Source organism: Botryllus schlosseri, chromosome 9, assembly GCF_051294905.1.
Source record: "Botryllus schlosseri isolate E-star chromosome 9, Bs_hap1, whole genome shotgun sequence".
Taxonomy (NCBI): domain Eukaryota; kingdom Metazoa; phylum Chordata; class Ascidiacea; order Stolidobranchia; family Styelidae; genus Botryllus; species Botryllus schlosseri.
Window position 1 is genome coordinate 899095 of NC_137244.1, and position 27492 is coordinate 926586.

General features: G+C 38.2%; 2 protein-coding genes and 1 long non-coding RNA gene across 4 annotated transcripts in view; 2 read left to right on the forward strand and 1 right to left on the reverse strand.

The window, feature by feature from the left end:
- The window catches only part of LOC145447014 (alkaline ceramidase 2-like), a 454308-nt gene extending 431587 nt beyond the window's left edge, over window positions 1-22721 (forward strand). The window contains exons 2-7 of one of the 2 annotated variants that reach the window (XM_080325444.1): window positions 17685-17830; window positions 18668-18782; window positions 18841-18976; window positions 20254-20391; window positions 21570-21710; window positions 22512-22721. In XM_080325444.1, coding sequence (XP_080181570.1) covers window positions 17726-17830; window positions 18668-18782; window positions 18841-18976; window positions 20254-20391; window positions 21570-21710; window positions 22512-22695 — 819 coding nt within the window. In that variant the 5' untranslated portion in view covers window positions 17685-17725 and the 3' untranslated portion in view covers window positions 22696-22721. Of the gene's footprint in view, window positions 1-17590; window positions 17831-18667; window positions 18783-18840; window positions 18977-20253; window positions 20392-21569; window positions 21711-22511 lie in introns of those variants that run through there. The other variant, XM_080325443.1, reaches the window with a different exon arrangement.
- On the forward strand, window positions 1820-17686 carry LOC145447015 (nitric oxide synthase-interacting protein-like). Its single transcript, XM_080325445.1, has 6 exons — window positions 1820-2055; window positions 8026-8138; window positions 10990-11168; window positions 12545-12651; window positions 13796-13903; window positions 15228-17686. The coding sequence occupies exons 1-6, from the start codon at window positions 1933-1935 to the stop codon at window positions 15483-15485; spliced, it is 888 nt and encodes a 295-aa protein (XP_080181571.1). The 5' UTR covers window positions 1820-1932; the 3' UTR covers window positions 15486-17686.
- On the reverse strand, window positions 4562-7813 carry LOC145446984 (uncharacterized). Its single transcript, XR_013917411.1, has 3 exons — window positions 7114-7813; window positions 6947-7048; window positions 4562-5405 (listed from the first exon to the last, which is right to left on the reverse strand). It is a non-coding gene; the product is annotated as an uncharacterized LOC145446984 (long non-coding RNA).
- Window positions 22722-27492: the final 4771 nt, after the last annotated feature.

The window sequence follows — 27492 nt, forward strand, 5'->3', positions numbered from 1 at the left end:
AAAGGTCATCTTTTCGCTCAGAGCTGAAATAACCGTTTTTCACTCCGAAATACCCGCCGGAGCTTCACTTCTGTGCTAATTTGCGGCATATCACTCGCAATTTGCTCTCTAAATCTGACCTCAATTCTCAAAATAGAGGATAAAATCTAAAAAAAGAGGACAAAAGGGCGTCCTCCGAGGACACTTTCAAAAAAGAGGACAAATCTTCTTAAAAGAGGACGTATGGTAAGCCTGATTTTGTATAGCCTATATAACGAAGTTTTCGGTCAGCATATAAGGTCGGTCCTTTTCGGCCAAGATATTCTCGCTGCCGATCGTTCTGGCACACTTCTTCGAGTCATGACCTAAAACTTTATGTCTTGGTGCGTCGTGACGCGGTAATGGCCAACGCAAATATGCCTATTTCCATAAATCTTGCGTATTTTTTCTTGAAGGAAGAGTACCCAATAATCAAGATATTTGGCAACTTGAATCGCACAAAGCACGAAATTTTTTTGAAAAAGCTGCATAAATATTCAAAAAATACTCCATAATTTATGCTAATTTACGAAATATTTTGAGCTCGCCCCCCAATTGGGGGGTTTGGGGTGCGGCAGTTACGGTCCTGCTTATAATAGATTCAAAAAAGACCTACTTGATCACCTCCTGTCGTTATATAGGTAACACTGTTGCCCTACCTCGCCCAGACATATTGCTTCATTGAGCATTTCCTACCATCGTTTGATTTTTCTTCTATTTTACTTTTTTAACTAAACATTTTTCACAGCCAGACTGTTCAGAGTCAAGTGCACCTGTTTGATGCTGGTGTGATCAGACTAGATGACCATCACGGTCTTATCGATCATTCATATCTATTACCGAATACTGTGCATGCATATTTACTGTACCACCATCACTGTCGCGTGTTATGTATTTTGGTTGGATAGAAATAAAGACTCTCTCTCTCTCTCTGTATTGGCCGTCTCGAGTCATTGACTCGGTTCGAGTGGCGCATCATGACTCGAGTACAAAAGTCGAGTCAATACACAAATTGTTTCGAGTTAAGTCGAGTCGTTTTAGGCATTTGAAAAAATGACTCGATTCGAGTTATGACTCGAGTCAGTACTACCCTGTTTAAGTCCCAACAGATTATACTTTTTAGTTAGCTCGGCAATACCGTTGTTTGCGTCTATGATCTGTTACGGTTCAATGACGTAAATAACATATAAAGCTTGCAGTAGTTAATGTCATCATGGAAAACAAAAATGTCGTAGTCAAGTTGGAAAAGTAGAACTGTTTTCCACGATATCGTTCGTGATTTCCTTGATGTCATCGTTACTGGTATGCAGAGTAGAATAACGATTCGATATTATACACAAACAGGTAACTAAGTACGCAGTAAGGGTTATTGCGTCATCGATATAAACCAATGCAATGTGACGTGTCTTACCACCATGGCACCATATGATACTATCATTGGTTTATTAGCAATTTTATCAGTTCAATACACCACAAAAATGCGATGCAATGAAAAGAAAGGAATATTTCGAAGCGACTAGGAGTTGTCTATGGAATCGGACACCCACCTTGGCCTAGGCGATGTAAAGAGGAGGCATACACACTGAATGAAAGTAAAGAAGATAGTATAGAAAAAGGAAGCGACAAGAAAGTGGGCGGCATGTCATGGGAAGCGAGATCGCTAGGTCAGTCGTGGTCCGGTAATCTTGAGGATGGACTGTATTTATTTAGTAGCAATTGCTTGTATTTCGACTTGAATGTGGACATGCTCGTCGACTGCCGGATGGCTGGCGGGATACTGTTCCACACATCAGGTCCTTGCCACTTGAATTTTTCCATTTATTTAGGTTGAAGTTGTCATCATTTGGTTTCATAGGCGTCAGTAATTATTAGAGTTTGTGATAACTGACAACGACAAGTTGCTGTTGATCAGATATGACACGACATGGGAAAAATGCTACTGCCAGCGCAGTATACACTTATCACGAAAGAAAAAAAGATACTGCTCAAAGTGGATATGGATCAGATCAAGCTCGCCTGGGCAAAGACTCCATGAAAGTAGGTCACAGCTTGTACTTTCTCAGTAGGGGAAATCCAGAATTTGTGTCCAATAATTTCTTAACCCATCCGCTTTTTTAGCTTAGATGTTACGGTAGTCTAGAGTAGGGGTTAAACCCGCTCAGAGGCCAAACGCCAAACGCCGCGCGGCGGCCGAATGTCTATACGGCGTTTGGCGTCTGGTTTTCTGAGACGCCGAGTAGCTATACGGCGTTTGGCGTCTGTTATGTTCAGACGCCGAGTAGCTATACGGCGTTTGGCGTCTGATATGGTGAGACGCCGAGTAGCTATACGGCGTTTGGCGTCTGTTATGTTCAGACGCCGAGTAGCTATACGGCGTCTGGTATGTTGAGACGCCGAGTAGCTACACTACAAAACAAATTTTTAAGAAATGAGGATGATTTGGTCTCATTTTCAGCAATTTTGGTCTCACTGATGAATTGAGGTCTTAAAATTGAGACCGATTCAGCTTTGTAAGACCATATATAATTGTCACAATTATTTGGTCTTAAAAATAAGACCAATAAAACGCATCAAGACCAATAAAACGCATCTTATAAGACATATTGTGCTTATTAAGACAATTTTTGCTGTGTCAGTATATTTGGTCTTAAAATTGAGACCGATTCAGCTTTTTAAGACCATCTATAATTGTCACAATTATTTGGTCTTACAAATAAGACCAATAAAACGCATTAAGACCAATAAAACGCATCTTATAAGACATATTGTGCTTATTACGACAGTTTTTGCTGTGTCAGTATTTTTGGTCTTGTTTTTAAGACAAATTTCGCTAATCAAGAAACGACATGATTTGTGGTCTTAAAAATGAGACCGGAAAGTTGACATGGGCCAGGAGCTGTAAGACATAACTAGCTTATTGAGATAATTTTTTATGTGTCAGTATTTTTGGTCTTGTTTTTAAGACAAATTTCGCTAATCAAGAAATGACATGATTTGTGGTCTTAAAAATGAGACCGGAAAGTTGACATGGGCCAGGAGCTCTAAGACATAACTAGCTTATTGAGACAGTTTATGATGTCTAGCATATTGAGACAGTTTATGATGCATCAGTTTTTCTGGTCTTGTTTTTTAGACGAACTTTGCTAATCAAGAAACATCATGGTCCGTAGTCTTATAAATCAGAATGGAAATTGTCATGAGCCCGGAGCACAAGACGTAGTTAGGTTTATTTGACAAATTTTGATCCATCAAAGGTCATTGCAAATACAATCTAGTGGTAACTTGAGAGCGGAGAGCCAAAACGTATTTGGTGGTGCCATGTTTGTCCATTTCTCGTTGATCACATGTCACACTTCAAATAAGTCAAATACAGGATGCATTTGCACCAGAACAAAAATTCAAAGTACTGTACCTTGTCACTTTTCACTGACACAATGGTGTTGGCACGTCGCACTCACCACAAATACTATTATACACTCAAACTACACTATATATTGTTTGGAGGATTGTATACAAATTGGTGAGTGTTATATAGAATGATAATGATATATAATAGGTAGGCTATATAATGAACTACGAATACAGGTATATGTGTTATGCTTCCCTTCATGCAGAACCTAATACTGACATGAATACCCCCACACAGCACTCGTGGGCGACAATGGTCTTATTTTTCAGCAATTTCAGTCTTAATTTTGAGACGAAAACTCATTGTTAAGACCGATTGGTCTTTAAGACATTTTTTTTCTAAAAAGTCACTTTAAGACCATAAGACCAAATTTGTCTAATTATTTTTTGTAGTGTATACGGCGTTTGGTGTCTCGGTAAACTGAGCAGAGGCTAAATCCTTTCATGGCGCGACTATTGAGTTCTCGCAACTGTATGATACCGAAGATTGCATATTGTTACATATTTTTCATAATAAGCGTTGGCAGAATCCCAAATGATTGTATATTCAGATTCAAAAAAGACCTACTTGATCACCTCGTGTCGTTATACTACTAACTCGACTCACAATTTTTTTGCTGACCTGAGTTATTTTCTTAAAAATGGATTTATTCATTCTATGGCATATTCAAGAATAGTATATCAGGACTGATAAATGAAAAATAGGCCCTAAACCTGCCTTTTATCTGTTACAATAAACATGTTCAGAGTGGGAAAAAATGAACATATGAATTATCTGAGGCCTTCGATATCACCCCCCCGACAGTTCCACAGAAGTGACCTAAAGCTGAACTGGATGGGGGAACATTAAACACCATGACTTGAACTCAACCCAGTGCTCTCGGAATTGACTCGGTGGTGAATTGAAAATGACTCGAGTCAAATTGACTTGGTTACAACCCTGTCACCACCCCATATCAGTGTTGGGATGACTGGAGTCATGACTTGACTCAAGTCACCTTTTTCGTATGACTTGACTCGACCAAAGTCACTTTGCTAAAATGACTTGACTTGACTCAAGTGAGTCAAGTGAGTCGAAGGTAGTGACATCAACCCAACCCTTTATTTGTACACTCGCAATGAATTTCAGACCCAAGTCTGTAGATACAGTATGTAATGAAACCACAATAAGAAATATGTAGCGAATACCAAAGTAAAAATTATCAAGCAACAAAACCACAGTAAAAGTCATTTAGAAACAAGCAACGAAACCACAGAAAAAGTCACGAAGAAATAAGCAGTGGAACCACAGTATAAGTCACAGAGAAATAAGCAATGGAACCACAGCAAACATTGAGAAGTCAGCAGTGGAACCACAGTAAAAGTGACCGAGATATAAGCAATGAAACCACAGTAAAAATCATTATGAAACAAGCAATTAAACCACAGTAAAAATCATTATGAAACAAGCAACGAAACCACAGAAAAAGTCACGAAGAAATAAGCAGTGGAACCACAGTAAAAGTCACGAAGAAATAAGCAGTGGAACCACAGCAAACATTGAGAAGTCAGCAGTGGAACCACAGTAAAAGTGACCGAGATATAAGCAATGAAACCACAGTAAAAATCATTATGAAACAAGCAACGAAACCACAGAAAAAGTCACGAAGAAATAAGCAGTGGAACCACAGTAAAAGTCACGAAGAAATAAGCAGTGGAACCACAGCAAACATTGAGAAGTCAGCAGTGGAACCACAGTAAAAGTGACCGAGATATAAGCAATGAAACCACAGTAAAAATCATTATGAAACAAGCAATGAAACCACAGTAAAAGTCATTAGTAAATACGCAACGAAACCACAGTAAAATGTCCCCAATAAATATATAAACATCAGAATTTACATCTGGGTACATAACATGCAATAAAAATCAGGATCAGGTATCTGCTTTCCCAGGCATCAGTGGTCGTGCGTCCATCGACCACAGCCGTCACACGCATCCTGGAAACAAGTTAGAATCAATATACCTGACAAATGTAATCTCGTAATTGCATAGGAAAGATGTGGTACCGATGGATCAGGGTTGTAATGACTCGAGTCATGACTCGACTCGAGTCCTGACTCGAGTCACGATTTTTTGATGACTCGACTTGACTCGAGTCATTTTCTCAAAATACGGAAATGACTCGACTCGAGTCAATCTGTGTATTGACTCGACTTGGACTCGGTCATTGCTCATGACTCGAAACAAGTCATATGACTCGAGACTCAGACGGCAAAGACCGACATTTCATTGTAATTTCGAAGAATAGTATAGTAACCACCTTATTGGGATTTTGTCTATTAGTACTGGTACTTGAAAATGCGACCAGAAACGGCAAAATGTGAGGAAAATTAGTATAATATAAATGCAAACCATTCAATATCACCAAATAGAGTTACAAAAGTGGGTTTAACATGACCTTAACTGGAAAGTGAGCAGTCAATACAATGACTTGGACTCGGACTCGAGTCGTAACACCATGACTCGGACTCGAACCTCTGCTCAATGACTTGGACTCGGACTTGACTCGGTGGTAAATTGAAAATGACTCGACGTGACTCGAGTGACTTGTGACTCACAGCCTTGTGACTTGATTACAACCCTGCGATGGATCAAAAACTGCAAAATGATCTCTGGCCCTCAAATCTTCAGCCGAGAATATATCTTTTGCTGGCTCAACACTTTGATCCAAGCTCTACGTATCTTGGACATTTACATGAATATCCGCTTTTTCAAAAAATATTCATGAACTTTCAAAATTTGTTGCTCGAACGCATCATTGGTCCCCACTCGGTAGGTCCAAAGGTACACGAGTGACACAACCATGGGACCTGGGACCACCTTCAAGAATAAAATAGATTATTTGATTATATCAACTCAAATGTTGGAGTAAAATCACGTTTCGATTTACGCCCAAAACAACAAAATTATTGGCACATAGGCCTACATATTACCCGTAAATCGACATTTTGACTTTCAATTACCTCGTTATAGTGATAAAGCACCACAGGAAACTATGATTTGCAGCCTCTATATGTGTAGGCGAGTTTCTGTTGTTAAGTGATTAGTTGATTCAAACATTTTGCTTGATTTGGTTATGGTACCATTGGCCCCCCACCCAATAAATATTGTAATTGAATTGAAAATAGTCAACTCGAGGATGGTATTGAATTAGAAATGATGTGGCATTATATACCCTGATACAAGCCCTACACTTCACATTAAAAATAATGGCTGGTTTGTTAGTGTGAAAGATTTTGCCAGCATGTATTTGTAGACAAATTCGCGTACTGTAATCATAGGATTATCTCAGATAATTTTTCAAGTATTTTTGGTCCCACTGTCTCATCGGTACCACATCTCCCCTACCCATTTCATGTTTTTATTTATTGTGTTTGGACCACTGCATTCAATGCAATAATCTCCCAGTTCTTATTCATCTGCATGCAAAACATACTACGTATTTCAAATGGTTTTAATCCAACATTGACTAACATACCCGTCGCATCAAGCAAGATTTGACCAAACTGCTGGCGGTAGCTTTCGCAAGCTCGTCGAGAATGATCAAAATCCAGGTTTTCATCGGGTAGAGATCGGCGGCCTATTACGTGAAAGTATATTACAAATCAATTTTCTCAAATCTCAATAAGTGAACGCATCACAAACCTTCAAAGCAAGTACTCCACAATTTCATCCATCTTTTTGAACATCAATCCTGGTCTTTAACCTTGAACTTCTCACAACCGAAGATCAGTTGGAGTATACTTGTGTTGTGTAGAATTTTGCGGAGTAATATGGAAACGAAATTTTAGGTGTGTCTTGAATACGATCTCAGTGACGCGAACTGTTGATTTACCACAGCAGTGGAGATACAAAGGATTTTGCAGCTGTTTCAGTCTAGTCTATAATCAATCACTAACTAACTATAGGCCTATTAGAAAACAATAAAATATCTTGTTACTACACGTCACATACTGTAATCTTCTTGCGGTGGTTAAGTTCCCAGCAACAAATCATGCAGTATCTGTAGTAACGTGACTGACGATCTGTCTAATACGAAACGTGTATGTTCTCAAGCAGCCAATCTTCAGTGTCGACCCAGCACCGAAGCACACACGATGTCGTCACTTGGTAACGTGTACGGTACAGTCAGTGTACACTGTACAGGTACACACGAAACAACCATCAAATCACTTGCCCACTGGCCAATGATATGACATGCTTTGCTTAGATTTAGCTGCAGAAAACTCCTGTTCAAGCTTCAACCTTCAAATCAAACCCTATTCTCAACATACCAGATGCCGAACGCCGGATAGCTACTCGGCGTCTGAACAGACACCAAACGCCGTCTAGCTACTCGGCGTCTGAACAGACACCAAACGCCGTATAGCTACTCGGCGTCTGAACATAACAGACGCCAAACGCTGTATAGCTACTGGGCGTCTCAGAAAACCAGCCGCCAAACGCCGTATAGAGATTCGGCCTCCACGCGGCGTTTGGCGTCTGGCGTTTGGCCTCTGAGCGGGTTTAACCCCTGTTGGTAGGCTACATCAATATAATTTTATTTCTTTCTTTCAGGATTTTGACGCCTGTAGTTTAACATTGCAACCTTGCAAAGAGCCGGTGATCACAACGGACGGCGTCCTGTACGAGAAACAATCGATTCTGGAATATATTTTGGAACAAAAAAAGTATATAATTTTGTTTTCTGTAACTTCTAAATTAGTAACTAACAAATGTAGATGCATAGACTACTAGTCTTGTATTGAACATATACACAGATTTTGCAAGCCGTTCAAAATGCCCGGTAATCTTGAGACAGGTGACCCCAGGGCAAAATTCACACACGTGACACGTGGCCTTAATTGAAGAGACTCTTTGGCCTTTGGCCTTAATTGTAAGTTACTGGAGCAAACTGATTCCGAATATGTACAGTATGATCTGGTCAGTGCATTAGATCCCCTCGAAATTGTCTTGAATTCTGTAATTGGCATTGGAATTGTTACAAACTATCCCATGCCATGATAGACGGCTGTTTGAGTTTTTGATAGGAATTAATGACATCATAAAGGTGCAAATAAAACTCATCACCTGATGTAAGATTGTGTTTCTGTATTTCTCCCCAAGCATATGATATAGGAAAGATTTGAATTTTAGGTTAGTTGTAATGTCTGCCTTCGGCACTTGAATACGGCTATGTCAATGTAACTTCCAGAGGTCTGTTGAGTTAAATAGCCAATGTATCTCGATATAGATAATGCGAACAGCTTACTAGAAACTTGTTGGTGTTTTTATATAGGAGAACTGGAGAAGGCCTAGTTGATATTATGCTGGACTGTAAACCTGATAATCTTCAAACAATTTGAGACGTTTTGGCCAGACCGCTCTCACATAGGAATAGGAAGTTACACATTTTTGTCCTTGATGATTTTGCGGCATATACACCGACTCATTATACATATACCGGTACACACAATCTGCGCATATGCATACCATGAGTGAGTGCATGATGTCCATATGCCCCTGGACAAGAAATGTGCAGATATAGCTTTGTAAAGCTTTCTATGTCTTGCACCGACCGAACGAGATAGTGTAATGGTTGTGCGCCCGGCTTCTCGATCGGTAGGTCGTGGGTTCGATCTCCGGCTGGGTCAGACCAAAGACTCGAAAACTGGTATCCGCGGCTATCCTGCTAGGCGCTCAGCAATCACGGATAGCATGGAGGAGAGAAAAACCGGGGGTGCAGACTAGATGACCTTACTATAAAGGCCGTATCGCACCTCCGCCGCATCTCGATGGTGCAGGCGAAAATTAATACCAGATCTCTCTCTCTCTCTCACCACCCCTCCATGCTATCCCAGTAATGCATGAGCGCCAAGCAGGGAAGCTATGGATACCAGTGTTACTAATCAGGTCTTTGGTCTGACTCGGCGATCTAGACCAATTGGCCATGTATATTTTAACTATAATACTTTTAATTTTGTAAAGTAGTCCCTATGAAATAGTACTTGGTGAAATCATGAAATCATCATAAAAGCTCGGTGAAACCGCACCTGTTTTTGGAACTATCATGTGATGTCCATCATTCATTTGCATTTTAAGAAGTGATGCATTTTGAAATTTTGCTGGTAATCAGTTGACTTCGAGTAACCTCGACACCACAGGTATCTCATGTGTTTTATGGGGATTATTTATATCTTTTTGCTGTAGTTCGAATAAGGTGGATTTCCGAAGAAAGTTGGTGCTGTTAAATTTTTATTCTCAATTTATATTTAATTGAAACCAAATCATATTTAGAGCGCAGTGCCCCGGAATTTTTGCTGGCATACGGTAGCCAGTATACAATTGCATCATTTAATGCTGTTCATCAATCAAACCAACTACCCTCACTTCCTGCTTATTAATGGATTTACTCATAAATTATAATAGTGGACAGTGCTGCAGTGTGATATGATACTGGCGTTGAACTAATCATTGTTCGCGTCTTTGAAACTTCCAAGTAGGCTACACCTTGCTATATCCGGTGTATAAATCATTCTCCGAACTTTCATATTTGGATCGAACAATGGATGATTGATTATGATATTCTGACAATAGCAATGTAAGTAAAGATGTGTTCTTCATACCAACAAGTTTAATCAAATAGTTGAGATATTGGACAGTTGCTCTGCAAATAGGCTAGGTTCTATTTTTTGTTAGCTGAGAATTCATCGCCATTTCATTTGCCTGATTCAGTAATATCCATTCCTGAGAAGGTTCAAAATTTTGGATTTGAAAAGGGTACTTACAGTGGGTAATTCTGCAATTATTAATTATAGAACTACACAACGTATATACTGTTATATGAAATCCAAAATTCTGAACACTAAAAACCTTGCTTCTAATGGTTGGAATTTAGCCAAATTAGCTATACATCCCATTTTAGACAACTTGACAATTTCATGAGGTTGCCAGAAAACTTCAATTATTTTTTAATTCAAAAATTTTCTAACTCTGATAGCTTCACTTCTATTTGTGGGAATTGAACCAAATTTGCTGTGAAGGTTTTTTTTTGGCCATCCTAACAATTTTAACTAATAGCCTGTAAAATTGGAATAAAAAAGTTTATGTTTGCACAATGCACATGCACAACCATAACTCATATACACAGCAACCTTACTTTTGTTTTCGGATTGCATTATCACTTATCAATTCAAGGCTCATTTTTCAACATATAATCAGTGTGCCTATATAACACATTATGTTTCACATTTAATCTTACAATCAAAAAAGGGCGGCATGGAGGTACGGAACTTCAATATGCAGCTGAATGGTATATTTATATTGAAATGATTGGTGATACCCTGTGTTGATATACAATGTTCATCTACCATAGTTGCTGACGATTACCCCTGACGAGTGTCAGCCAAAATTATTCGAGTTTATTCCAATATGAATATTTATGCAGAAACTAGTGTGAATTGCAACAACATGACTTTGGTCGTCGATCAACTGATCGTCTGAACGAGTTTTGGAATATAAAGTCGATTTGATTTGTTTCAGATTGATCGCTCGTCAGATGAAGGCGTACGAGAATCAGAAGCACGAAGACCGCAAGGACATGGAAGAGCTAGCCGAAGCTGCCAGCCGGGAGAAAACTGCAAAGTTTTTAGAAAAAGAACACTGCATCGTCAGCAAACCTATCAATCCATTCAGCGGCGGAAAAGCCACAACAAGCAAAGGTCTGTACCCTGTAGGGATATGTTGATTCCAAATGTGGTTCTACGGCTTGGTTTAGTCTACACGTGATCAGACACCGTGACGGTCAACTGTGAACTAACAGCTGGTTTTTCAAGTAGTTCTAGTCCTAGTTGCCAATTTTGAAAAGTGAGTAATTCTAGTTGAAGTTCTAGTTGCGAGTTTTGAAAAGGGATTTTTTCTAATTGCTTAGGAAAATAAGTAGTTATCATTCTAGTTTGAGTTGTGAGTTTTGAAAAGTAAGCAGTTCTAGTTAGAGAGTAGTTCCAGATGAAGATCTAGTTGCGCATTTTGAGAATCCAGCAGTGTTTGGACAAGTCTGGTAGTGGTAGTTGACTACTGTCACAGTTAAGATGTTGAAGCCAAACTTCTTTTTTCTGTTTTTGATGCTTTCAAGTAGAAAGTAGTATATGTGGAGATTTGTGTCACTGCCATGAGCGAAATTGAGTGAGTGATGGTGATGCAGACACTTGATGATGGTTACAGACTATTGGAGATGATTCATTCTGTGTTAGGAGCAAAGATATGTCTTGAGATTTCAAGAACTGTCAGCGGCGATTGATTTAAAAAAGTTCGCTGTTTCTCTTGCAAATCTACTTCAGATTTCAACTGCTTAACTTAGCTGTAGCCTACATCTGAAACCTAACTTATTAACTTTTCCTGACGTAGTTTTGATTTGCCTTCCACTTCTACTTGCGCCCCAACCATGAATATTTTGACCACCTCTGTTTCATTCATACTTTGTTATAGTAAAAAAGCACATACGTCCAGCCAAAGAGTAAAACAAGTATTCAAGTAGGCCTTGTTTGTAGATAATTTAAGCTGTGCACCTGGCTGGGAATGCAGCAGACATGGACTAGAAAATTTTCAGCTTTTCCAAATTGGATTAGAACCAGAATGATAGCTATGCAAATCCCAATTAGACTAACGTTAGAATTATATCTACATAGTTTTTTCTAAATTAGATCAGAATTACTGATCCACGAACACTTGGGACTTTGAATCAAGTTCAGTACATATCAAACCATAGTTCATTCTCATAAGCATGACAATGGCAATTGTCCGTGAAGCAAGCTGGGACGTTGCCCACGTTGGGAAACACCGGTCTAATTAGACAACTAGGATTAACTAGTTCTCCAAGTCTGAAATGTAGGCCTAGTTGCTATGCCGCCGATAGATATGGTTTTTATCACCTGCCATTATGTAATGACAAGTGAACATAGTATAGTACTTTTTCAAACTGCTTCAGTGGTGCAGGTTACTTTTAAACCAGCGTTTCAACCTTTCTACTTTGAATACTTGGATAGAATGTTGCAGATTCTACTCTATTGGTGTAAATGTAACGCATTTCGTCTGACAGGCATCAATAATATATCGGGAGAAGCAAAGAAATCGTTGCCAAGTTTTTGGATTCCGCAACTCACACCAGCCGCCACTAAAACAAAAGTGAAGAAGCCATCGTCAAAAGTATGTGATCCACTGACCATGCTTACTCGGATTTTGTAATAATTTATAATAGAATTTTACTGTATAGGTACTGGTCCCCTCTCTGATATTGACAGGTCGATAAGAGCGAAATCCAATTTGTGTTCACAGGATGAAAACAACAGGCCACCATGTTTTTATGTTTCAAGGTGATTGAAAATAGCCTCAAAATAATTTAAACTACACCTTGGTCAGCTGCAGACGAGCTGCTTCATTTTGGTGACATTTAGATGTTGTTGATGCATGCTTGGAATGTGATGTGTATTGACAACAGCTCTGTTTCATAGCCTTTTATTTATCGCATTCCAAGGATATGTTATGTTCTATTAATGTCTGTTCAATCATATTAGTTATTAAATATAATTTTTGCAAGCTGTTAGATTCTTGGAATGTCAGTCAAAATGTGATTTGAATTTGGATGCTTATCACATTATCTTAACGATAATTTGGTATATTTTGACCATACCTATTTCATTGCACTTTGTGACAACGTAGGGTTATATAGGCTAATTCTCGTTGATAAATTTACTCTTATTGGCAAGGAGCGTATCATTTTAGTACTTGAAACAATCATCTTGCCTTACTTGGATTTGTATAAAGATTTAGGTACTGGAATCACTGTGCTCAGCCAGGGTTTTAACCAAGTGACATGGCTCCGAGTCAATCTCACTTTCATAGTTTTGACTCGAGTCAAGTCGAGTCATTTTCACTTCACCGAGTCAAGTCCGAGTCCAAGTCATCGAGTAGAGGGTCGAGTCCGAGTCATAGTCTTATGACTCGAGTCCGAGTCCAAGTCATGGTGTTGACCGCTCAGTTTCCAGTTAAAGTCTTGTTAAACCAACCCATTATAACTCTCTTCTCTTCGAAATAACAATGAAATGTCGGTCTTGGCCGTCTGAGTCTCGAGTCATATGACTTGGGTCGAGTCATGTACAATGACTCGAGTCCAAGTCGAGTCAATATACGGATCGAGTCGAGTCATTTCCGTATTTTCAGAAAATGACTCGAGTCATCAGAAAATCGTGACTCGAGTCATTACAACCCCGTGCTCAGCCCTGTATGCGACCTACACCCGTGCTCAGATGTATATGTCAACAAAATCTTCAATGCTGTTCATTCACGGCAGGTTTATTGTCCGATCTCACACAAGCCTATCAAGATGAAAGATCTTATTCCCGTGAAATTCACTCCAATCGCTGACAGGGATAAGAAGACATCTGTCATCAGCAAAAAGGTGAACATGGTTTACAGCGCTATGCTTCCGAATTGACCTTATCTCACCAGCAATATATTTGAACGTGTCGATTTGTTTCCTACATTGTTCTGTTCTTCAGATTTTAGTCACATTTAGCATTGGTCTTCCAATTACTGGTACTTTCTAAATATAACCCAAAATAGTGTTGGCAATGTTTCGCGCGCGCAAAAATCATGTGACTCAGTAATTGTGATTGGGTTATCAATGGATATTGAATGGAAATTTTAATCTTTGTATTCCTGATCCCGAAGAGGGCACAAAAAGTCTGCCATCTCACCAGTAACGTGCACGTGCCACACAAAATTCAACTTTTCATTCGGCGTTATCCTGACGATATTCCTCTCTAGTCATTTGTTATTTTATAGAGCTAAATTTGTCACAATTACCAGGTCTCCTTTGCTTGCGATTCTGCAATTCCTTGTTAGTGCAAGTCTTATAGGAGGAGATTTAAGCTAGGAATTGCCCTCCATATAACCGTTTGGCTTATGTAGAATGGCGCGATGTGTCTCTTAGTTGCTATATCAACAGACTGAGGCTCGCGCTTAACACCTTGGTGTGTGTGGATGGTTTGAATCTGACATGTTGTGATCAAAATAAAAATAGCAGTGATTTGAAATACATTTTAATTAATAGATATATCATTTTAATATTTTAATAGGTGTTTATCCATTAGTTAGAGAAATGAAACATGCTACATCTATCTTTTTTATTGATTGATAGAAATTTAAAATCTATTTTTGCACGGTGTCGTAGTATAGAGTTCATGATGTACTTTGGACTTATAGCGCGCGTCACAATGCTACAAGTATTACATGTAACTGTTTCAAAGTAGTCCGCAACTTGTTTGAGACCAGATATGTGTGAAAGCTAAGAAGAGTTTCAGAACAAAATTGGTTTCATTCCTTACAGTTCAGCGACATTTGGCAGTGTAATAGAGGCTATCAAACACTGAAGTCGCATTTTTTTCAAAAGAAACAGAGCAATCAAAGTCAAATTAGTGGTTTTTAACAGGACTCATGGTGGAACCATGGATGACCGCCTAATGTCAATATGGCAGCATTGAATTGATTTCTTAATATTTGCTTTCGGATTCATACATTTGTAGTAATTACATTTTGATTTTGGAATGTGTGCAGGTCCTTAAAATCCGTCTTCTAATTTTACCGGTAATCAAGCTCACTGAAAGTCACTGATTTGTGCGGGTGACTTATGTTTTGATTATAAGCATACTTTCGCAAACCATTATAATATCATAGGCTCGGTCACAGTGCTTCACACATGTCTTATCACTACCACTTTTCAGGATCGATGGATGTGTGCAGTGACTCACGACACTTTAGGCAACTCGGTTCCGTCGGTCGTACTTAGAAGCACCGGAGATGTTGTTACTGCAGAGTGCGTGGAGAAGTTAATCAAAACCGACGGAATGAGGCATCCGTTCACCAACCAAGTTCTGGACGAGAAACGAGACATCATCCCGTTACAGAGAGGGGGAACTGGTTTTGCCGGAACCAACAAGGCGTTAGACGTGAAGAAATATCGCCCGGCAATGCAAGCTTGATTTATGATGGTGTTGATTTAGCTCAAGCGAGCGTGACCTCATTCAAGGGGGAGCGGCGATCCAAGAGCTCAGTGCTGTTTTTCAGATTGTGGTGCAAACCGAGGATGTCAAAATTGGAGATAAGGCACTGGGAGTTTGACACATCTGATTTGCGGGCGCCTTTGAGACAGACTTTGACTACTAGATAATTCTATTGCCCAATAGTCAAATTAGAGCGAAATGACGGCAATCCGATGCTAGTGTAATTCGGGAAAGGTTTCTGTTCTCTAATTCTACAATGTCTCTATGCTCTCATTTTAATTCTAATCTAGTTTCTGGTTTTACTGAAAATACTGCAGGAGATCTGCATTGTGCGAAACAAGCCAAGCTTGCGGTGCGGACATTTGCCATTCAGGTGCTTATGATTTGATATGAACTGTTTTAGAGAATTCAGTATTTCTAATTTTGATCTAGTTTGGAAAAAACTGTGTAGCTATCATTCTAATACTAATGCAATTCAGAAAAAAAATTGTTCAGCCATCATTCTAATCTAATTTGGGAAAACCTGTTCACGGTAGCTATAATTCTAATTCTGATCTAACTTGGAAACAAATTTAGTTATATATTCTAATTGTAATATGATTTTGAAAAACTAGATATAATTGTAATCTTAATTTAAAAAAAAACTAGCTATAATTCTAATCCTAATCATATTTAGAAAACATGAAAAGTTTCTAGTTTTCCAGGTATGATTCGAGAACTGGATGTTTTAATTGACACTTTACTATGCAGCTGCTTGAACAATTTCTTAACGACAATTTTCTTCGTCTGATAATATTGGTTACATGCAACTGAGCCGTTGTGATGGTTTCTGTGCTGTATGTTTTTCCTACCATATCATACTAAATTACTATGCCCAGCATGGAAAGGAATACAATGGAGTACTTCTGTGTAACAATGCGGACATATGTTATTTATTGAAAGGAAGCTTGTGTCTCAATATTAATATTGTGACAGGAATTATTTACTTTGTGATGCATCTTGTGTTAGCAGCTGACTATCATATTCCCAAACATGTTACTCCAATGACTCCAGTATTTCGAGGAGTTGGTGATGAAGCGTACTTCTTCTTTTTGCTCATCTAACTCTGTTGAATCTTAGTGTTGTGTTGCAAAGCATGGAGCATCACATTTATGACAGCATACGTTCAAACAGGTGCACCATCAACGCATAAAATTGATCTATTGATTTGATGAAGTCCGGAGTCATTTCCTCTCCTATAGCAGGTTGAGTTTGATTTCAAACTCTTCTGTTCCATTGTATAGATATTATGGTCTCCTGTATCCAAACGAGTTAAAAGGTCACATTTAGAATGATTTAAGATTTAAAAAGCGATGAGATTGTTTGCGACAGGGAAACGGATGTTAATTTTTGATAGCAGACAATGTCAGATTCATTGTGGACAGATTTTAATTGCTGGTGGTTGAAGCTGTATCAAGGGTATAGGCTAATCATGATTATTCTCCAGCATTCAAGTAATTGTTGGACTAGAACTCACTGGAAGGATAACATTCCTGATCGTTTCTGCCATATAATTGTAATCGTAGTCTATAGTTGAATCGGATTAGGATTGTTCCCACTTATTGCTTGTTATTTTGCTGCTGACCCAGAGTTGAAAAACTAGAGAATTTTCAGCTTTTCCAAGTTAGATTAGAATTAGAATGATAGCGTCACAGTTCTTTTCCGAATTGGACTAGAATTAAAATTTTAGCTCCACAGTTTTTCCCAAGTTAGATTAGAATCATGGCTACACAGTTTTTCTGAAATTAGAATGACCGAAGTCGTCAAAACTGTTGAAAAAATTGAGTTCATTCTCATAATCAAGAAAATGGCAAATGTATATACAGCAAGCTTGGCTTGTTTCGCACTAGATAGTTCTGTAGCATTTCAGGAAAACCAAAATTTAGATTAGTCTTAGTAAACAACTAGAATTATCTAGTTGTCCAAGTCTATCTTACAGTGTTTCAAGCATGAACTTTCCTAATGCATCAATCGCAATTTCCGTTTGAATATTTTTCTGTATCGTGGCTCATCACGTTTTATTGAGCTATATTCAGTGGCTTCATATGAGTGTCGAATATTATAGGCAGCCAGATTTTGTGGTGTGCTGTTTCGATTTCTTAATCCCCGGTCTAAATGCTCTAATACCTCTGTTTTGCCAGCATTTTAAGCTACATGCCTTGGTAGTTATCGTAACTGTCATGAACCAAAAAATATGGAATGAATTCCGACCTCTGTCTTCGGAGATCGACTGGTGCGAAAGCAACTATGCAATACTTTCAAACGTTGCCGAGTTCTGGAACACGGTGAGTTTGTTTCCTTCTTGGGTTGTAACCAAGTCTGCTGAGTCTGGCGTTGCGACAATTTCGGTCACTTGCGAACAGAAGCATCTATGTGTCCCTCTTTCCTGCCTTGTAATTTATGCGTGATGTTCTGAAACAAAGAAAATCAACAAACGGAATGATTGGTTGATTGTTTGCTCTCTGTAGATCTTTTGATTCTGTTTTCGGCCATTCATTCACATGCAAAATTACGAGTTTCTCTCTGTGCATTACTGTTGTTCAAATATAATGGTTTTTCAAATTTTATGGACTCATTAATACAGTTGTTAAGTTGATTAAAAAACACTGCACGCCAAATTTGTCTAAATTCCAACATGTAGAAGGGAACCTATTACTTTTTGAGAATTTGTTCGTTGACCGGTAGAAGCGAAGATATTGAAGTGCTAAAGTCTGGATTTTTGGAGATTCTTCAATTAATTATTTTATAACCACCCATCTTAATTCAATATAGCCTGTATATAAATATTTCATATCCAAAAACTCCAATAACTTTGCTTTTGCTGGTGGGAATTGAGCCAAATTTGCTATGCATTGTTTTTAGACAATTCAACAATTTTATGGCATAGCTAGTAAAATTTTAAAGCTTCAAAATTTTCAAACTCAATAGCTTCGATTGTACATGTTGGAATTGAGCCAAATTTGGTGTACAGCGTTATTTTAGCAACCTAACAATTTTATGAAATAGCCAGTAAAATTTGGAGAAAGAAGTTATTTTTGACCAACTATACTGTGCATATTGTTTGTCATATCTATAAAGTAAAAAATTTGTTGTAAATAATTTTTTCTGATTTATTTTTGCAGGTCAGCAACCTGTTCTTCTTTGTCATACCCCCGATTCTGATATGCTTGTTTCGACAATATTCCTGTCAAATTGGACCAGGCGTTAATCTAGTTTGGATTTTATTAATGGTTGTAGGTAAGTACATGGAGAAATCGTGTATATATCAAAGAGTAATCGTTAACATCATAATCAGGAATTGGCTCCGCTATTTTTCACTGTACTTTGAGCTTTGTCGGACAGATGTTGGATGAATTGGCAATCCTGTGGGTCTGCAGTGCTGCTGTTGCAATATGGCTTCCATCAAGATATATTTGCAAGTACATTGTAAGGTATGAGCATCATCGGTATGTTAAAATGATATGGAGTTAGGCAATCACTTTAATCTACCAGGACCACAAGTTATGGAGCATGTGAATTAAAACGTGATGATTTATCAGAATGTAATGCGGAAATACAATATAGGGCAAGTTTTTGTTGCACTAAAATCACGAGAAAGTTGCATTTAATTTTAACAAAAGTTGCAGTGAAATGTTGCATTCATAATTATTGGGGTATTATATACTTGAAACGTTCCGTTGTATAACCTAGTTACTGCAGAGCTGTCAAATATGTTACTTCGCCATTTAACGGTCTGACGTAACTGCCAAACAAGTTTCGGCTTTCCCCCAAAAAGCCAAACAACATAGCGATAACCCCCTCCCCCTAAAACAAGTCGAATAACACGCCCCAACTTGACCCAAGGCATCAAGAGAAAAACTCGCTCTCGGCGACTTTAACAAAATCAATAGCCTGAATAAGGGGACCCAGTGAAAATGTCATTTTCGGCGGTCTCGCCTGGGCGTTCTTGAAATGGGAAACTATTTCAAATTTAGACGACAGAATTGATAAAGCAATCTATTTACATATTGTTCGAGCACGGGGTAGTCGAACTTATTGCTTGCAAGCCATTGTGTCACAGATAACAGTGAGATGCAGCTAACCAATCATAGATCTCTTTGTTATGCAATCAAAGAGAATGGAACCATACCAGAAATAGTTTATAGCATGTTTTTAAATCACTCCTTTACATTTTTACGCAATATTTGATAAAAATTGCACTAAAAATTGGCATGAAAAATAGAGAAAAGTTGCAAAAAGTTGCCCTATAAAATCCCTCCAAACAGATTAAAGCATCATAGTTCACAGATTCTGAGTGTCTAGGAAGCTGTCGTAAGCTTCCAAAAAAAGTTGCAAAAGTTGCAAAAACTTGACCTATTGATTACCAACTTTCAATAGTGCTACCAATAATTCCAGCCCATTCAAAGTATGGATTTCGCGATAATATGTAATGGTCTGATTCATAATGTTCTATTATGTCACCAGGCATTTCCTTGTCCGTTTAAACTGCTGGCACTAGCGGTTTTTTCACTGCGACAGAGATGTCTTCTTTCAAACAAGTGATAAGTGACCACTTCTGCCCAACTAATTCGATCAACAGTATCAAATCATGGTAGTGCGTTTCACCATAAACGCGCAGTCTGACCCTCTCAGACTACTGTATTTGTGTAAGTCTTCCTTGACCTGTTTCATAGATTAATTATCTATATTTCCATAACTTTCTTTTTAGGTGGAAATTCCAGTCGTTTATCTTATTTTTCACGACACTGGCTTCCATAGCGGCGTTCATTGAGCCGAGGTTAAACCAATTTTTCCTGTTCTCGTTCGGTGTTCCAGCTTTGGGATTCTTAGCCCAGGAACTACGCACGTAAGTGAAATTATTACCGTAATTACGAGTAGGCTATAGCTGTGTTCTGTTTGCAATTTTTCAATGTACATAGTGACATTTTTCAGCTGGAATTGTCCAACTTAAATTACCGGATGTTAATAGTGATATAGTAACATTATGATGTTCAAAATAGCAAATAATATGATCATAGTGATGGCCAGGACTGCACAAAAGGGACTGGCTCGCCATCGAGTCATGTGCGCTTGTGCAGCCTTGAGAGCGCAACAACTCACATGGAGAGGAAAAATCTTGCAGTTGCTTCCAGGGTTGTAACCAAGTCACAAATCACAATGTCCCGTTACCTAAGTGTTGGAGGTTTACCTAGGCTCCTCCTCGCCACCTCATCCGCGTCAGCGGTGTTTTACAAAAGCCTAGAGTTGGGTCGTGCTATAAGTCGGCAGTTACGGAAAATAAGAAGAATATCGGCCTGGTGTAAATGACCATGGTAGTCGACAAACACCATGAATACCCTAAAACAAACAAACAATGTCCCGAATTAGAAGTCAATTTGACTTATACAGTTTTGACTCTTGTCAACCATTTCTGGCCCTAATTTTGATTTATGAGTAGGCCTACTGATTGACGGAATACCAATAATGTGGAACTTTACTATTCTTCAAAGTTACAATGAAATGGCTGTCTTGGCCGTCCTAGCCTCGAGTCCACGGTTATAATGACTCGAGTCCTAACTCGACTCAAGTCATTTTCCTAAAAATGGAAATAGACTCGAATTGTACTAGAGTCATTGCGCTATTTGCGCATGACTCGACCAAGTTATTTTGACTCGAGACATTCTGTATCATTTGAATATGAGACCTTCGATATCAAAAAAATTGATTTAAACCTGACTTGAATTCTATAATTAATTAGTGAGCACTATAACTTGGACTCGGACTCCAGTCTTGACACTGTGACTCGGACTCGGCCCACTGTTCAATGACTTGGACTCGTACTCAACTCGGTGATAAATTGTAAATGACTTGACTTGACTCAAAACAAATAAACTTGTGACTTGGTTACAACCCGGGTCGAGCCGTGCGCAATGACTAGAGTACAAGTCTATTCAAGGCATAAGTTGACTCGAGTCATTACAACCCTACTACACTTTTAGTTTGCGCCGTAAACGAGACATGGCTTTGCTATCGTTCACTTGACAGGTGCACGTGCCCAAGAGTGTATACGGTCGGGATGAAAGCGGCGGCTTGGTGGACCATTGGATTTCTGTGCTGGTGTAGCGACAGGTTTTTCTGTCACATTTGGAGAGACGTCATACGTTTTCCGTACCTTCACAGTGCTTGGTAAGAAGCGAGATAAAATTCCTGTCATTTTCCACAGAGATAAAAACCAGACATGGACATGGACAACTGGATATTTCTAGTTGTCGCATTTGGCTAATTAGAGCGAAATGCTGGTAATCTCATTCTAATGTAATTTGTGAAATGTGTCTATGGTCTGATTTTAATTCTGGTCTAATTTCTCGTTTTCTTCAAAATGGTATGGAAGAACTGTATCGTGCGATACAAGGCAAGCTTGGTTTGAAGACTTTTGTTATTCTTATGCTCATGAAGGAGAACGAACTCTGATTTGATACAACTAATTCTAATCTAATTTAGAAAAAGAACTGTTGGTTGGTATAATTCTAATTGTATTCTAACTTGAAAGATAAACTGTGTAGCTATCATTCTATTTGTAGTCTAATTTGAAAAAAATCTGTATAGCTATAATTCTAATCCTAATCCAATTGAAAAAATCTTTGTAGCTATAATTGTAATTGTATTTATAATTATAATCTAATTTGAAAAAAAAAACTGTCTAGCTATAAGTTTAATTGTATTCTAATTTGGAAAACAAAAACTGTGCTATATTTCTTGAAATTGAAAAAAAACTGTAGCTACCATTCTAATCCTAATCCAATTTGAAATAATCTTTGTAGCTATAATTGTAATTGTTATTCTAATTATAATCTAATTTGGAAAAAAACCTTGTAACTCTGATTCTAATTCGATTCTAACATGGAAAAAACTGTCAGCTATAATTCTAATTCTGATCTAAAATTTTTTCAGATGTTCAAGGCTAATGACAACCGTGCTATTTTTCAGGCATGTCCTCGTTTGTATTGGATCCTACATGGCGTGCGTCTGTTATGCGTACTTCTTCGCCGTGTACGAAGCACCAGAGCAGGCACCCGCATTGAAATTCTGGCCTCACGACTCGCACACTTGGTTTGGCATCCCTTACGTTACCTTGAAAATGGTGCGCTCCAAACCCGTTAAACTCATGTAATGGAATACGATTCCACGTTGCACCTACCTTTTTTTCTGTAAAGACGAGCAAACTACCCAAAGTACTTGATGCACGGTGTGATAAATAAGTTATTTGCATTGCTTACACGTTTACTAACTTGATACACAAAAAAGTTAACTGTGCTAAATAAAATGACTGCCTATCAATATTCTTTGAATCAACACTCACTTGCGCACGACATTTGCATTATCCATGCATATTAGGGTTGTCCAAAAATAACAAATATTACTGGCCATTTGATAAAGGTTGTTAGATTGGCTGAAAAAAACGATTCACATAAAATTTGACCCAATTCCAACTTGTAGAAGCGAAGCTATTGGAGATAAAAAGTTTTTTAATTTAAAAACTGTACTGGCAACCTCATGAAATTGTAAGTTGTCTAAAATAAATGATGCTCACAAAATTAGGCTCAATTCCAACCTGTACAAGTTATTGGAGTTCGAAAATTTTGAATTTCTTTTCGAAAATGAATTTTTTTATACAAATTTTACTGTCAATCTCTTGAAATTGTTAGTTTGTCTAAAACACAATGCAAAGCAAATTTGGATCAATTCCAACCGGAAGGAGCGGAAGTTATTGGTGTTCAAAATTTCGAATTTGATTTGGTTGATACCGAGGGTGGAAATATCACGGGCTTGACAATAAAGTATTTTTAATAAATCAAGTTTTCTAACTGCAATAGATTTGCTTCTGCACGTTGGAATTGAGCCAAATTTTGTCCGCAGCGTTTTTTTTAGCCGACTAAACAATTTTACTGAATACCCAGTAAAATTCGAAGTAAAAAGTTATTTTTGAACAACCCTAATGATTATGTCTGAGATGCAGTTCCGTGTTCAATCAATCGGTAAGTATTCAGCTATATGAAAAATATGACACGTCTGAAGCAGACTTGGACAGCTTGAAAATTTTCACCTTTTCCAAATTAAATTAAAATCAGACTCATAATTAGATTACTGTAATTATTCTAATTATACTACTAAAATTATCTCGTTGTCCAAGTTTGATCTGAAGTCCGACCTCTCGCTATTGGAAAACACACAATATGGTCAGTAGTTTCTTGCCGAGCACTCCTAGGCCGAACTTGGTAAACGTAATCACGCCATACGAGCACACCAGGCGTAAGCTCGGCTTAGTTTTAAAATTGTTCCAGCTCAATCAGTAGTACGGCACCATGTTGTAGTCATGGTTTTAAGAGTAATTAAATAAATAGTATTTCTTTAGCTTTCGTCGACACTGCGTAGTTCTAATTCTGTGATTGTTGCATAGATGTATGTTTTAATATACTTTATTTAAAATAATTCTATCTTCACTAACTTTCTTCATGACTTCTTCCGTAATAATATACCATTTGCATGGATGAAAAGTTGTACCCGGCGTAATGTGTGATATTTGTGAAACGATGCACCGTCAGCATCCGCTATCCACTTACAATGAGGGTGATTATATTTTGACCTAAAATAGGAAACATTGAAGTTTTTGATATTAAAAACAAGATTTAGCGTTCTGAAAAATTTAAGTAGTTAAGTTCCGCGATATTGTATTAAAATTCGAAGTTTATAGCATTACAACTAGAGAAACTTCGCTACATTTTCTGGTAGTGAGTCAGTCAATCGATAATTGATTCAAATTTTAGCGGTTCAAAAGAACATCAAGATTGCGACCATCACCATTCACCTAATCATTTAACAAAACGTTTATGATTCACAGTCCGACCTCTAAGACAGAAAGACAATTAGGCTTGCTTGCAAATTTTTTAAAAAATGTTCAACTATTTCGACATTTTTTTGACCTAATGCAACAATTTTGAAAAAGATTGAGTTTTTTTGACGTGTCAAATACTAATAATTCCCTACTTACAATAATTCTTGATGTGATAAATACCTCATGGAATAACCTTGACCTTTAGCTTAAACACAACACTGATTTTATTTAGATCACTTGTCTTGGAGTTATTGGCATTTTACTGTTATTCGTGTTTATTAGACCACTGTTGATGTTGCTACAAAATATTTTCTCATGTTATGCACACACGACTTTGCTTGTAATTTTGCATTCAATGATTTATGTATGTATAATCTAATGTGATGTCAAACAACAGTATTTAATTTCCGTGTTCGATTCCTCATCATCTTAACGTTTCGTAATTTTAACAAAGAATAATTTTGTGTCCAGAACTGTGTTGGATTTAATATGGTAGAAAGAAAGCACTATCAAAATGGTAGCAATGAGTTCAACATATGAAGTTCGGTTGGAAGTGCTGTATCATCTGATTGATGGAAATAGTTTGAGACGTGGAGCGCGATATTCTAGGGCCAGGGTTCTAACCAAGTCACAAGGTTCCGAGTCAGAAGTCAATCCAACTTTTTTTGTTTTGTCTCGAGTCATTTTCAAGTCACCACCGAGTGCTAGTCAGGGAGCTCATTTTTTAGGACTTTGCTCTATATTTTGATGCATGAGCTTTCAACATCGCCTAGGCCAAGGTGAGTGTCTGATTCCATAGACTACTCCAAGTCGCTTCGACACCTTCCAATTTTTCATTGTATCGTATTTTGTGGTGTATTGAACTGATAAAAATTGCTAATAAACCAATGATGATGATGAACTTATCTCAAGGGCTGTTGCGGTCGTGGATCTGCCTATATAGGGTTGCATATAAAACAGACGGTGGTTTAAAGCACTTTCTTTAAAATATGTTTAAAACAGTGTTTTAAACAAATGCTTTTTTGAAAAAAAAATAGCGTTTTTTTTTCAAACGTTGTCTAATTATGCTATAATTGTGTCAATACGTCCGCAAAATCATGTAGTATGCGACTACGGACGATTTACACCAAAACTACTCGACGTACACTATGTGAGGTGGCTGGAACCCTCGAAATCTACGTCGCTATACAACAGTTTTAGCATGTAGGTATAAATTATTGGTACGGAATGGGTGTTCTGATGATGATGATGACTGCCGACCGCAAAAATGCTGCATAACGATGCAGTCCTAGTTAAATATATTTTTGGTCTGTTTATGACAGTGTTCGGAAACCCTTTTCGTCGAAGGAGCCATATATTTACCCTATATTTCCTTGTTCGATGTCAATCCGCCGTGACGTCACAATTAAATAGTCGTGACCTCATGGCTGAAAAAAAAAAACAATAAAAATATGTTTTGAACAAGAGCTTTGTTCTGAATAAGTTTGTTTTAAATTCATTTTTGTTTTAGATGCAACCGTATACCATTGTTTATTTACATTTGTCTCGCATACCCTATCATGCAACGATCGATACAGCACTTTGTCAGACTGCCCCCAAACACTGGTTTGGTTGTTCGTTTATTTCATACCTAATATTCTTATCGCCTATTAAGGTGTGCTCCACGACAAGGATTTCGTAATGTTCTGCAACTGTGCGTTCGTAATCTTCCGCACAACTTCCACACTCGCGTGCTTCAAACATCAGTCTCTCTCGTTTTGCGTGCGCCCAGAACATATATTTGCGGCCGACTTTCTTGGCTCGGCTCACCATCAATCCGGACTTTTTGAAACTTTTCACTGCTATAGCAGTGAGGCTAGCGATTAGGAGCACTGATAAACCTCCGACTCGTGGAGGTTGGTCAGAACCGGGATTCGAACCCACTTACATTGGTGTCGTGACCGCAGTGCTTAACCAACCTCGCCAATCGCTGGCCTTGGGCCTCCGTATAGCGTTTTAACGCAATGCCGGAGTGTCTGATACCGGTCTTGTCATCACTGTATACAGTTTATATACCCACGGTTCAGAAACACAAACTATTCCCGTAGCGAATATACCCCAGGATTACGCTATTCACGACCTACCACACCTTCGTTTTCTTGGCCGCACGAATCGTGACAAGTTTTTCACTTTTGAGAACTTAAACCAGAACTAACAACCTTAGTTAGTTGAAAATCCGCAAGTAACGAACTAAATCAAAATTAGTAATTTTTAAGTGCAAGTTGAACTAGGACTGGGGAGACCGGGGACAAATGTAACTATAGGGGCAAATGTAACAATCGACCTCACCGCTAGTAGGATGGAGAAATCAGCTTGATATTTTAAGTGCGTATGCAGTAGTTATCTCACCTATTATACCTGGAGTTACGTTGAGCTACGACGCGAAACCCCGGAATAATTTGCAAAAAACGAAATTTTTGACCTTCGAGTAAAGTTTTTCTGGTCTGGAATAATTTGTCTAGACGAATAGTACCTCAAGTAGTTACAACGTAATATGTGTAGCTGGAACAATGTTACTATAGTCTATCGTGGTGATGGAAAGAATAGGACTTGCATCGCCGGGAAGGTACCATACTGAGACACTAATCACGGTCGAGCGTGTCAGGGGCAATCGTAACACTCTGTTACTTTTGCCCCGTTACAATATGTTATCAATTCTGAATGTCTTTGTTCATATGTTGGTATTACCATTCATCTGCTGCAGAATAATCTTGCAACAGCCAGAAGTTCACCAGAACAGATACAGCCTTGCGATACCAATTCTAACATGATCATCTGTCGAAACGGCCATACAATAGTGGTGATGTGAATCTGACGGTTCGGTTATTTTCGTGATTCAACTACCCTTTCTCATGTTGATCGACTTTTGGTGTGTCGAACTTCAATAGTCATGGCTTAGTTCTCGTCCTCTGACTTTGATCATGGCCCACTTACATTTTGACGTTTGATGTGAACAATTTATGTTAATTTTCTACAGCACAGATAAATGTCATTATAGCTTTGACGCCACACAATGTTGCGTCCTCGTTTTACTAT

Coding starts and splice junctions, on each gene's coding strand:
- LOC145447015 (XM_080325445.1), top strand. CDS start 1,933: ATGACACGACATGGGAAAAATGCTACTGCCAGCGCAGTATACACTTAT. Junction 8,139..10,989: donor TATATTTTGGAACAAAAAAA/GTATATAATTTT, acceptor GATTTGTTTCAG/ATTGATCGCTCGTCAGATGA. Junction 13,904..15,227: donor CATCTGTCATCAGCAAAAAG/GTGAACATGGTT, acceptor ACCACTTTTCAG/GATCGATGGATGTGTGCAGT.